The sequence below is a fragment of the Nuphar pumila genome, chromosome 2, assembly GCF_984573655.1.
Source record: "Nuphar pumila chromosome 2, dmNupPumi1.hap1.1, whole genome shotgun sequence".
Taxonomy (NCBI): Eukaryota; Viridiplantae; Streptophyta; class Magnoliopsida; order Nymphaeales; family Nymphaeaceae; genus Nuphar; species Nuphar pumila.
The window spans coordinates 12,835,068-12,847,431 of record NC_143250.1 but is presented as its reverse complement, the minus strand read 5'-3'; the positions used below and the strand labels follow the sequence as shown (position 1 = coordinate 12,847,431).

Sequence of the window (12,364 nt, the reverse complement as noted above, 5' to 3'; positions counted from 1 at the left end):
CATAGGCTTAAACATAGACCTACCCCGTGGACCCAAGAATGTAACAACAAACACAATATTTTCAAAATATTGTTTATTTTAAAAATATATGTTTCTATCGCAAAAACTACATGATACATACATTTTTATATATCTTTATATTTTAATGTTTTTTATATTTTATTTATTTTCTTATGTTTTTAAAAATTATATATATATCGATATTTTTCTAAGATTTTTTTGATAAAAATAACTTTTTTTAATTTATAGCAAGATTTTTTTTCCAACAAAATCCCCACAGCTAGATTTTTTTTTTTTGATGACGAAGGAAAATTCGCTGGCTGGTCACTTAATGAACCCACCTGCCTCCCAACGAGGTAAAACTGCAAGTTGAGGGGACAACTATCCAGCCTTATACGTGCCTGAACTATGATAAAGCTCATGCACCAGCGGGATTCGATCTTGGGCTTTTAACTTAACACAGGACCCAGATGACCACATGGATAACCACCGACGATAGCTATATTTAGGACTATCGTTCAGAGCACATCTCTGTTTCACAAGCTATTCGAGGACATCGTTATCACCAAACATTTTTTGGGCCCACATTTTGACTGCTTTCCTAATTTGTCCTTCACCAACGTTTCATTTTTTCTTTCTTTCTGTCACTTGTCATTATTGGCCTTTTCCTTCTCTCAGCCCCTTCAACTTACTAATATTTGCATATACATGCTAGTTTTTAGTGTCATTATTTAATAAGGCTTCTACCTTTGGTGAAGCTTTTAATTAGGGCTGGTGAACGAGCTGACCAAGCTCGTTCTTGTGGTGAGCTGAAGCTCTTGAAGAGCCTGAGCTAAACGAAGCCAATCGAGATGCTCGGTTACAAAAAAAAAAAAAATTACACTGTTTTAAAGCTGGAGGTAAAATAGGATTCAAACTCTAATTAAACTTATTGAGCTGAGCTCGAAAACAATGCAGTTTGAATTATAAACCTGTTTTAAAATTGATGCAGTCCTTGATCTTCTTGTTGTTTAATTATGGTAATGCAACGGCAATATCTAATCCATTAAAATGAACTTGAAATCTCCCTCTTTGTTATTTCCAGTTGACAGTAAACTATTTGATTAAAGCCCTAATACATCATCAATTCAAGTGTAATTGTGTCATGTGCAGCACCACTCCAGGGGGTAGTATTAGGTAGATCCAACTGTTAATCATACAAATACTTTTATTTTGTTCATCTGGTAGGAGTGACTTGTGAATGTCACTAAGTTGATGGGACATCACAAGTTTGAAACCTACTGATGACATCTCTTGCCACAAGGTGGAAGCTGGGTTTTACTCCTCCTGGGTGCGTAGGGGACTTCAAAGATTTTACCAACAGAAGGTCAGCCAATGTACGTTTGGTGATAGAGGGTTTTCCTTTGGATTATCTCAAAAACAATTTAAATAAACTTGATAAGTTTGTCCTAGGATTCCCTTGTCCAGAGCAAATCAGAATCTGTTAGGCAAACACTATAGTTTGACAGTAATGTGCCCAGTGGGACAAAAGTTTTTTTTTAAAGGCAAGATGCTGTTGGACTAACTCCCACCAGTCATTATGGATTTCAACCTGAAACGTCACACCATGAGGAGACGTGCACTGACAGCCCTACCAACCACGCGGTGCCCGGTTGGACAGAAGCTGTCTTAACCTAAATCCAACTTCTACAGATCCATCACCTGCCAAAAAAATTATAGTCACCAGAGAAAACCCATTATCTTTTTGTTTTTTAAATGGAGAAATTGCACTTGGGATCACCAACAGCGCTCAGCGTTGTTGGTAGGAGCTGTCAGCGTATGTCTCCTTGTGGTAAGACGTTGCAGGTTCAAAACCCAGTTGAATAATAACTGGTGGGGGTCTGCCTAACCTCAGCTTGACTTAAAAAAAAAAAAAAACTACACTTGGGATTGGAGACCTGGATGAGAAAGCCTTAGGCTTCCATATTTATGTCCTCTGTTACCGCGGAGTAAAACTCCATGGTTCCCCTTTCTCTCCCCAGAGAATCTCATACTTTGCCTTGTGGGACGAGGCATTTACTGGAGGGCCTGAACTCATTAGGGGGGAAGACCTCTCTATGCATAAGCGCTATATGCATGAGAGAGAGAGAGAGATCTTTGGTGCATATGTGCATACTGTATGAATGAGTTGAAACTCTAGGTACAAGTTTTTTTTTAGTCCTTATAGATGTGTTCAACATATATCAATTGGGTAGAGATCACATTTGAAACATGTTTTTGGGACAAAAAGGTATTTTTTTTTTAGTTGTGAAAATCTGGTACGTTTACATTTATGAAATTTTGAATCACCAAAAAAACCTGAACACATACCATCTACATCATAATCGCAAGATTAGATTCACTGAAAAAACATGAGCAATAAGAATATAAATGTGCAAAAATGCCGAAAAGAGAAAAAATATTACAAAATTTAGCCAGGGGTTTTATTCTTCTTTTATATATATATATATATATATATATATATATATATATATATATATATATATATATATATATGTGTGTGTGTGTGTGTGTGTGTTTAATGGAGTGTGAACTAAGCTATGTCACAGCCACACACCATTTTGGTGTGAGAGTGGACTTAATGAAACGCTGGGTGACATTGACCCATCATTTCATTAAATCACATACAATGAATATTTTAATGGTTTTTGTTTTATTTTAATAAAAATGCATTTAACGTTAATAATATCACTTTTTATTGATTAAGACAATTACAACTCAGTGCCCTCGTATCTAATTTTCCAAGAAAAAATTGAAATTTGGAGTTGAATCCAGGTCATGTGTCTTCATGTCCACATGTGTGTCTTTGTGACAGTGGCAGAGAGAGGAATCCAAACTAGGATGGGCACGAGTGCAAAATCAAATCCCAAAATCTTAACAAACACCATTTATAGATATGCTAATTGAACAAGAAAAATAAAACCTCAAAATTTCTAACAAAAAATCAAGTATGCATTCATGGAATCAAGTAAACATTAATGTCATTTAAGACCAAGCATTCATTAAAAAAATCATGCTTAATGATAATTGAAAATAAAAAAAAAAGAACACAAAAAACCCAAAAACAATAATTAAACATTTACATAATTTGGAAAAGTCCAAATCAATACCCTAATTCCTAAAAAAATTCTTAGATTTATGCTCATTAAAAAAAACCATAATATTCTATTTCTAACCAAAATCAAGCATTCATTGCATACATAATGCTAATTAAAAAAATACAAGAGACCTTAAAACCTTAATTAAATAATTATTCTATTAAAAAATAATCTAATTAAAAAAATTAAACCTTAAAATCAAAACATTCATTCTATTCTTGTACGTTGTGATTAATGAAAAAAAAGAACATAAAGCAACCCTAAAACCCTAATTAAATATTTAAATTATTTGAAAAAATCCAAATCAATACCCTAAATATTAAAATATTAGTGAAGGCTTTCTTGTTTTTAAAATGCCCTGTTTACTTGTGTGTGAATAGTGCCAGTAAAGGATTTTGTGTTGTTAAATTGTCTATTGGCGCACTAATGGCTCCCACAATTAGTTTTTACTGGCGCTAAAAGTGCACCAGTAAAAACCACTTTTTCCGGCGCATGCATCTCCGCCAGTAAAACTTTTCACCGGTAGTGAATCAACTGTGCGCCAGTAAAAATCTTTACTGGTGCTAAAAGTCGCCAGTAAAACTTGGACGTGAGATCCCAGCCTTTTACTGGGTGATAGTCGGGTCAGACTATGTATTTTGAGCCCAAATGTTGATCCTCTTCCTTCACGTATGGCAGTGTAGCTAGGATAACATGGAGGGCCCAATTAAGATGTGTTTGCTGCAGTCTTTCTAAATCACTTGTCAAAGTTAATATCCACCAACTACTCTAAATCGCTCACCATTTTCCACCGTTAAACTGCTTCCATCTTCCTAGAAAGAGGCCCGTGCAATTGGACAGCTACGAAGGAATATTCTCTTCTTCCAATCATGTGTAATCATTCCAATGACCACAGGGCAATGAGCAGAAGCCCAAGTTCTCTACTCTATGTCAACAAAACAAAGCATACAGTGGCTCACAAGAAGGTTTCTTAATGGATAATGGTTTGTGATATGGATTAGCCAAGAAAACAACAGTAGCTGAGATCAAGGATCTTTGCTCCGATAGTTTTTTTAAGGAGGTGAGCCAGCAATAGTTCAATAGTGCAGCAAGATTTAACTCGAAGTTTAAAACAGTCTCCAATCAACTTTTCCCTTGCTAAGAAGTTCTTGAAGACTGCATCAAATTGTAATGAATGACTATATGGGGAAGGTGCAGCCCAAGTGTAGGATCGAGTGTGTGGTGACGGTGGAAATCATCACGAATGCAGTTTTTCCTTCACAGCCTCACTTTTTATTCGATCTCTGCATTTCTCTGTGTATATCTATGTATCTCTGCATATACCTTTGTATGCTCTTTTCTTTGATGCATACTTTTATAGAATCTGTAGAGGGCTGGCCTTGGGGAAACGCCCCTTCCCTTTAAGAGTTGCACCCTTCAACCTAATAGACATGTAACTGTTTTTTTTTATTTTATGTCTTATCATCTTATTTATTTAGTTTATATTTCATAGTTGCTTTTGTGAGAGAGTTAACTGTTGAGAGGGTGACCTCTCTCCAACTGCTTCCTTATGGCCACCAAATAACCAACAACCCCGTCATCCCCTGGACACTATTCATTTACTTTTATGTTGTTGATGCTGCAAGTGGCCATGAATGCATCCAATTCCAAAAGAGACTGATCGATAACCATGTGAACCACAAAGAGCTAGTGGTTAAATATACTTCTTGACCTTTCAAGAAAGCACTCGAATCCTTTCAATTGAACATCTTACTCTACCAAAGCGGGGCTCCGCTTGTCTGGCAGTAGTTAGTGCACATCACCTTGTGTTGGGACGTTGCAAGTTCGAACCCCAAATGATATGGTTGTATAACTGGTAGGGGTCTGCCTAACCCCAACTTTCTGTCTAAAAAAACTCTTAATCTCATGATGCAATCTTTCCAATCATGTTTTCATATATATAGTTATCTCCGCCCTGCCATTCATTGCCATATGAAAACCAGTGCCATTCATTAATCCCATCTTGAGATAAAAGTCACTGCAATTTCTATTCATTATCTACTGAATGGCACTGGTTTTCATAGTATGTTTTCATCTACTGAATTATAAATTCACGCATTCTAGTACCTAGCCGATGCAATCTTTCGAAGAAGGTACAGTGGAGCCGACCTTTTACTGTTTTATTAAAGCGGTCGCTCTGCGTTGCTTGTGACGGCCTCCTTCCCTGGATTTCTTCCCCGCTAATCAATGCCCCCCATCGTTTATTAAAGACGAAAACCTCAAGGTATTGGCACTATCCAAATAATTGACTAAATCACCAGCACAATCTTGAATATGACCCATTTGTCCCCGGTGATGTTTTCTGCTTTAATGACATCTCCTAACCTTCCATTAAGCCAAAGTGCCAAACAAAGTGTTGATTAACTAGTCCATTTGTCTTTCTACCAACGAGACGGAATGCCTGTGGCCGTCCGTCACAGGACGTGATGGCTGTGATGGACGGCTACCAAAAAAAGAAAACCCATAAAATTGAAACCTTTAACAATGGTTTTCTTACTGTCGCTAAAGGTCTCGATCGAAACTGAAACCTTTAGCGGTGGTAAAAAAACCACCATAAAACGCACAAATAACTCGTTTTAGCGTTTTTTAAGCTGGCATGGCCAACACTTTTGTGTGACTTGAATAGTTGCTACCGTTGGAGTAAGAACTGAACCATAATTGATCGCTAGTCTCGATGCTAACTACAATCAGATCACCTGTGCCCTATGGTCGCAACGGTGTTAACCCATCAATCTAACTCATTTTAATTCGACCCAACCCGATTCAGTCTTTGGGTGTCTTTGATACCGTTAGGTTTCAATTCTGAGGGATATTCTCGGATATGAGATATGAGGATCTACTAGTTCAGATCTCATATCCCCTCCTTTCTCCCTTTTGTCACATAGAAACGGGTTTCATATTTGAGATGGCCTTAGATTAGAAATCATGTGTTTGTTACACCTCAAATCTTGGCTTGTGGCTCGTGCCATGTCAGCACCTCCATGCTACCTCAGATCGAGGATCCGATCTGAGTCCAGGTCCCAGGGTGTCAAACCACCCATATAGTATTTTGACTTCTATTATAAACTAACAAGTCCAATGGTGGGTTAGACTTGAGTCAATTTGATAAGTAATGAGTTGCAAATTGGTCACTGCTTTTATAGCAGATTTGCAAAATAGTTTTCTGTTTTAGATATTTTACTCAAAGAAACCCCTCGACCTAAGCAGATTTGCAAAATAGTCTCTGCCTTATATAAATTTGCAAATCAGTTCCTGCCTTTTTCATTAACTCTTGCAAATCATCCGCTGAAGTTAACTGTTATTAGCTTTTCTGATCGTAACTCTTTATGGAAAGACATAAGGACTAGTTTGCAAATGTGAATAAGGTAGGGTCTGATTTTCAAAAAAGTTAATACATTAGCAACTATTTGATGAAGGGTATTTTGGTAACCAATTAACCATGGTCAAACTAACCGCTGTTGACATAAGGACGAGTTTGATGATTGATTTGTAAAATGACTTAAGTCAGGAACTATTTTACAAAATGGACTATACGGAGAAGATCAATTTACCAAAAAAAAATCCTATTATTTTACATAATTAGGATCCACAGTCCACACTCATAAATCATCCAATAAATTAGATAGAGATAAAATGGTAATTTCATTAATATAAGATACCCTCGACGGCTCCCAATTTGGAAAATTTCCGCTCACTTCAAGCATTAAAGCATTCTCTCGTCTTACCGCTTTGGCGATTTCCCTCCCTCCCCCCCCTTTCCGTTTCGCCCTCTCAGAGTCTGAGAGAGAGAGAGCAAGGATGGGCCAGCAATCTCTGATCTACAGCTTCGTCGCTCGGGGGACGGTGATCCTCGCCGAGTACACTGAATTCACCGGAAATTTCACGTCGATCTCCTTCCAGTGCCTCCAGAAGCTCCCCGCCACCAGTAACAAGTTCACCTACAACTGCGACGGCCACACCTTCAACTACCTCGTCGACAACGGCTTCAGTACGTCTTCTCCCTGCTCGATCCTGAAATTTTCTAGCTTAAATCTCTCATTCTCATGAGTTTCTGTATGTCAAATGAATATTCCGCGTGAATTCTATGTTATCTGTGAGTGATTCATGCGATCCCTTGCTTGGATCTCGAAATTTCTAAGGTTTTTTGTGCGATCTAGGCCTAATTTCGTGTGCGTTTACTGTTTACTGTTTGAGGTCATGATCTGGATATTCGGCTTTCATTGACTCAATTCTGGTCGATCTTACGGTTTTTTTGCTTGTCTAGAGATTTTCGTTGGTTTTTGTGCAGATCTGAGTCGCTCAATTAGTGTATCTAGCTCAAATTTTGCTTTCCTTTGCGGATTAGGTTTTCTGTCTTTTTCACGTGCTTACTCAAATTCTTGTTCTTCTTTCAAATGAAGTTCGATCTCTTGAGTTTCTGCTTGAAAAGTGTGCAGTTGATATCAGTTCTGACTTCTGATGTTATGAGTCGATGATCGAACCGATGGTGCTGAATTTGGTCCATATGGTGGAACTTTATGTAGTTCGTGCGTGCGTAGTTCTCGCCTACTTTTATTTGTGTATATCTAGATCTTTGTGCATAGTTCTCTCTTACTTTTATTTGTGTATATCTAGATTTTATTAGTTCATCTTTGTGGATTTAAATAAAACATTTCCGTTCTTGTACAAAGTTAGGGTTCTTTTCTTTCAAGGTCATTTCATTTGAGTCCATTCTGGGTTAATTCTGCAAACTAACCACGTGAGCTAACTTTGAACTCTTGAATTTTGTTTTTCTCTTTCATTTTGGAAGCTATTACTTGCTCATCCTTATCGGTTTACCTAAAATCTCTGGCCCTTTTTTGGATTGAGGTTTTCGCTAGTGGATGATTTTAATTAATTCTATAGAATGATGTCCCAAACTTTTTTTTTTGGTGGCTCTATGCCACACTTTTCTGCTTCATCTCTTTATCTGTTATTCCTTTATATGGTTTGCTGAATGTTGCACAGATACTCCATTTTGACTCCCATTCTGACCCCCCTTGTATGAAAATCATACTGGAAACTTTACAAAAATGGCTGTATCTCCATATTCACAACGGCATCTGAACCATTTCTGATATACCTCAATTTTTTTACCATTGATGGTTAATCTCTTGACATAAAAGGAATTCAAAATTTTAAAAACCCTTCAAAATTTTCTATTTCGAAAGTTAGAATTGTCCCAACACTCAATTTAAACCTTCTTTCTGTCTCCCAAATAACTGACCATGGTTGTAGTATTTCCTTCTCATCGGACCGATGTTTGGTGCAGGATCTCCAGTCCGGGAAGCAGATTGGGGAAGGTCATAGAGAAGGAGATCTCTATTATATGGACCAATTGATTATTCTCAAATATATTTTTTGTTTCAATATAAAAAAAAATGGATATTCTTTTGTGGCACCAAGGGCTAGGTCATCCTAGCATATCTAAATTATCCAATGTATCTCATTTGAGAAATTTTTGTAATGAAAGTTTTTATTATACTGATTGCATTCTTGAAAAAATGAGTCATTCCTTTTAAAGAGAGAACTTTCTTTGCTTCCAAACCTCTTGAATTAGTACACTCGAATGTATGGGGGTCCATCGTCTCTTACTTCAAAAGGCGGTTATACTTATTATTGTTAAGACAAGCTTCTAATATATATATATATATATATATATATATATATATAAACTGAAATACCATATCAGGGGTATTTCGATCATTTTAGTCTATAATAGAAGTCAGCCCATTAGGGGCTGACTGTATAATTATTATTTTGTTGTTTTTTTATTTTTGCTTTGGTACTTTTGAATGGGACAGCTCCAACTAGCCCAACAGCTAGTTGGACTGCTCCCTATTCCTTTTTGTTGTTATAAATAGGGCTTCAAGCCCTTATAAAATGTATTGCTTTCTAAGCATATTGTGGAATATAAAAGCATTTATTTTTGACTCTTGTGTGGGTGGTTGGATCAATCAATTAGTATTCTTATTGGTTGATTGTGTTATTGTAAGTCCATAAGAGACACTTGTTTTGCTTTTGTTCTTATTTCATTACATGGTATAAGAGCGGTGCTCTTGGGTTGTTATTCATTCAGAAAGGTCAAGAGGGGGATCGTGAGATTGGTGGAGTATCGGTTTGTGGGAGCATTGTATAAATAGAATTTTGTTGAGGAAATCTTTGATGGTGCGATGCTAACTATGTGATGTGGGCATCCATAGTGACACATAAATATGGGAAAATGGTCTATGGGGTTTGGTTGATGGAACCGAAAGAGAGCTCAAACTTATACTTATTAAGATTGAAAATGGAAAGGAAGTGACTCTTCAAGGAGAACAGATGTCTAAGTCCGTCATCGAATATGAGAAAAAATAGAAAGAGTGGAGGATGGGTCATTCCAAAATAATTGGATGGCTCATCAATAGTGTTGACATCAAAAAATGCTCTAGCTTAGCGAAATTTGACTTTGCTAGTGATGCATGAAAGTATCTTAAAGATATGTATAGTCTCAAGGATATTGCTCACATATGCAATATGCAAAATAAAGTAAGAATTATGACCCAAGGAGAGATGAGCATTAGGAATTATTACAATGTCCTCTCTCTTCTTTGGGATGAATTGGCTATTCTAGAGCTAAAATGGCATTGCCCTCAAGATGTAGAACTCCGTGAAAAACAAATTAGAACACAACATTTCTATCAATTTGTTAATGGGCTTAGACCCGAATTTAAAGGGACCAAATCAGCCATTCTTTATAGAGGAGGTATACCTTCCATAGTTGAAACTCTTGAAGAGTTAACTATGGAGGAAAATAGGTTGACAAAACCATCATCTTCAAAAAATGAAGAATCCGTGTTTGCTATGTCAAAACCCGAAAATCACACTAGGAATTATAAATCTCCTCACTTTGTAAGAAATTATGAGAATAAAAGAAATTCCAATGACTATGGAAGAAGTTAAAATGATAAAATAGGTGATCATGAATATAAGAAGAGTGACAAAATAATATATTACCATTGTTATAAGCTAGGACACATCAAGCTTTTTTGCCCCAAGAGAAGGAAAGAAGATCAAAGGGATGATAAGAAGGTGGCTTCGGTGGGACCATTTTTTGAAAGAAATGGTGTAGATGACTCCAAATGCATCGGTTCATTGTCTTTGGCACAAATTATGGAAGCACTATAGCTAATGTTCAAAAATCAAGCTTCTTCTTTCTCGGGTACGATCATATCGACAAGTGATGACCCCAGTAAGACTTCTTGGATTTTTTATTCCGGTGCTTCTTTCCGTATAACCCCAAATGAGTCCATATTATCCGAATGTCATACTAACCCAAATGATTCTTATGTTTCAACCGTCGATGAAATTTTCTTAAAAATTAAAAGTTTTGGGGATTTTAAAAAACAATAACCTTTCTTTATACCAAATATTGGAGTAGTACCAAAATTGAATTTAAACCTCTTATCCGTTTCTCAAATTGCAGATCATGGATGTAAAATTTTGTTTTCATCTAATAATTGTTTGATACAGGATCTCCAGTCTAAGAAGCCGATTGGGTGAGGCCATAGAAGAGGAGATCTCTATATTGTGGACAATCTTGAATTATTGAAACATACTTTTTTTAATTTTGTGGAAAAGAAATATTTAAAAAATTGGCACAAAAAACTAAAATATCCTACTGTGTCCAAATAACATTTGTTTCCATTTCTTACAAGTTATAAAGACAGGGATTTTGTTTGTGAAGGTTGCATCCTTGGTAAACTGAAATCTTTATCTTTTGGGCCTAGTTATTTTATATTTAAAACTCTATTTGAGTTGGTACATTCAGATGTATGGGGACCGACTCCGGTTATATCCAAAGGAGAAGTATCTTATTATGTTGTATTTGTGGATGATTATAGTAGATACTCTTGGATATATTTTCTCAAACACAAGTCTGAAGTATTTGATTATTTCAAAAAATTTCATTGCTATATAAAGACTCAATTTAAAACCAATATTAAAATCTTTAGAACCGATTTCAGAGAAGAATTTGTGTCAAAGGAGTTCAAAAATTATCTTGACTTACATGGGATTATTCATAAAAAATCATGTCCTTATACTCCTCATCAAAATGGACTAATCGAAAGGAAGCATCGACGTATTGTTTAGACTACTAGAACACTTCTTATATCAAGAAATGTTCCAAAATTATTTTAGGTCGAAGCCACTCTTACGGTGGTTTATTTGATAAATGGGATGCCTTAAAAAACCATTGAAAATATTTTTCCTATTGAAAAATTATTTAAAACATCTCTCGATTATAAAAGGTTGAGAGTCTTTAGTTATAAATGCTTTGTTCTTACCAAAAAATGACAAACTTTTCCCAAAAGCAATTCCTTGTGTTTTTCTAGACTATGTTGAAAATCAAAAGGGATATAGATGTTATGAAATTAAATGTTTCTAGAAATGTTACTTTTCTTGAAAACGAAAATGAATTTGGTAAAGAGAAAATCCAAGAGCATTGTGACTATTCATTTCTCTTTGACCTTATCAATGAGCATGAAAGATGTGATAACATTCATGATATCCATGGGAGTAATAACGAGGACACTTATGATGCACATGAGAATGTGAATGAGGGTCTTGATAATATAGACCTATCTCATAATGAAATTCAAACCTATACTTAACGTACCGAAGACCATCCACCATGTGCTTTAGAAAGATATTATCTACTGAAGACCATCCATCATGTGCTTTAGAAAGATATTCTCAAAATCAAGATATAGATTCCTCTAGTATTAGAAAATCCATGAGAATTTCAAAGGCTCCTAGTAGATTCATATCCTATGACTCTTTTGAAACTAAATTTAGAGCTTGTCTAATGATTATACACTCATATGTAGAACCATCATCTTATCATGATGCTAAAAACCATAAAGAATGAATTAAAGCAATGAATGATGAATTAGAAACTTTAGGACGTAGATGGGTCTATAAGATAAAAACTAAAAGTGATGGGACATTAGAAAGATATAAAGTTAGGTTGGTAGCCAAATGATATAGTCAAGAATATGGAATAGACTATGATGAGATACTTGCTCCGGTTGCTCGAATGACCACTATTAGAACCCTTATTTTTATAGCGTTAATTTAGAAATGGTCAATCTTTCAAATGGATGTAAAAAATGCATTTTTGAATGGTA

The 12,364-nt window shown here is 35.8% G+C and overlaps 1 protein-coding gene across 1 annotated transcript in view; it reads left to right on the top strand.

The window, feature by feature from the left end:
* Window positions 1–6,913: 6,913 nt before the first annotated feature.
* LOC149844796 (vesicle-associated membrane protein 722) overlaps window positions 6,914–12,364 on the top strand; it is a 28,002-nt gene continuing 22,551 nt past the window's right edge. Inside the window, exon 1 of the mRNA XM_089997341.1 lies at window positions 6,914–7,164. Coding sequence (XP_089853467.1) covers window positions 6,975–7,164 — 190 coding nt within the window. The 5' untranslated portion in view covers window positions 6,914–6,974. The remainder of the gene's footprint in view (window positions 7,165–12,364) is intronic.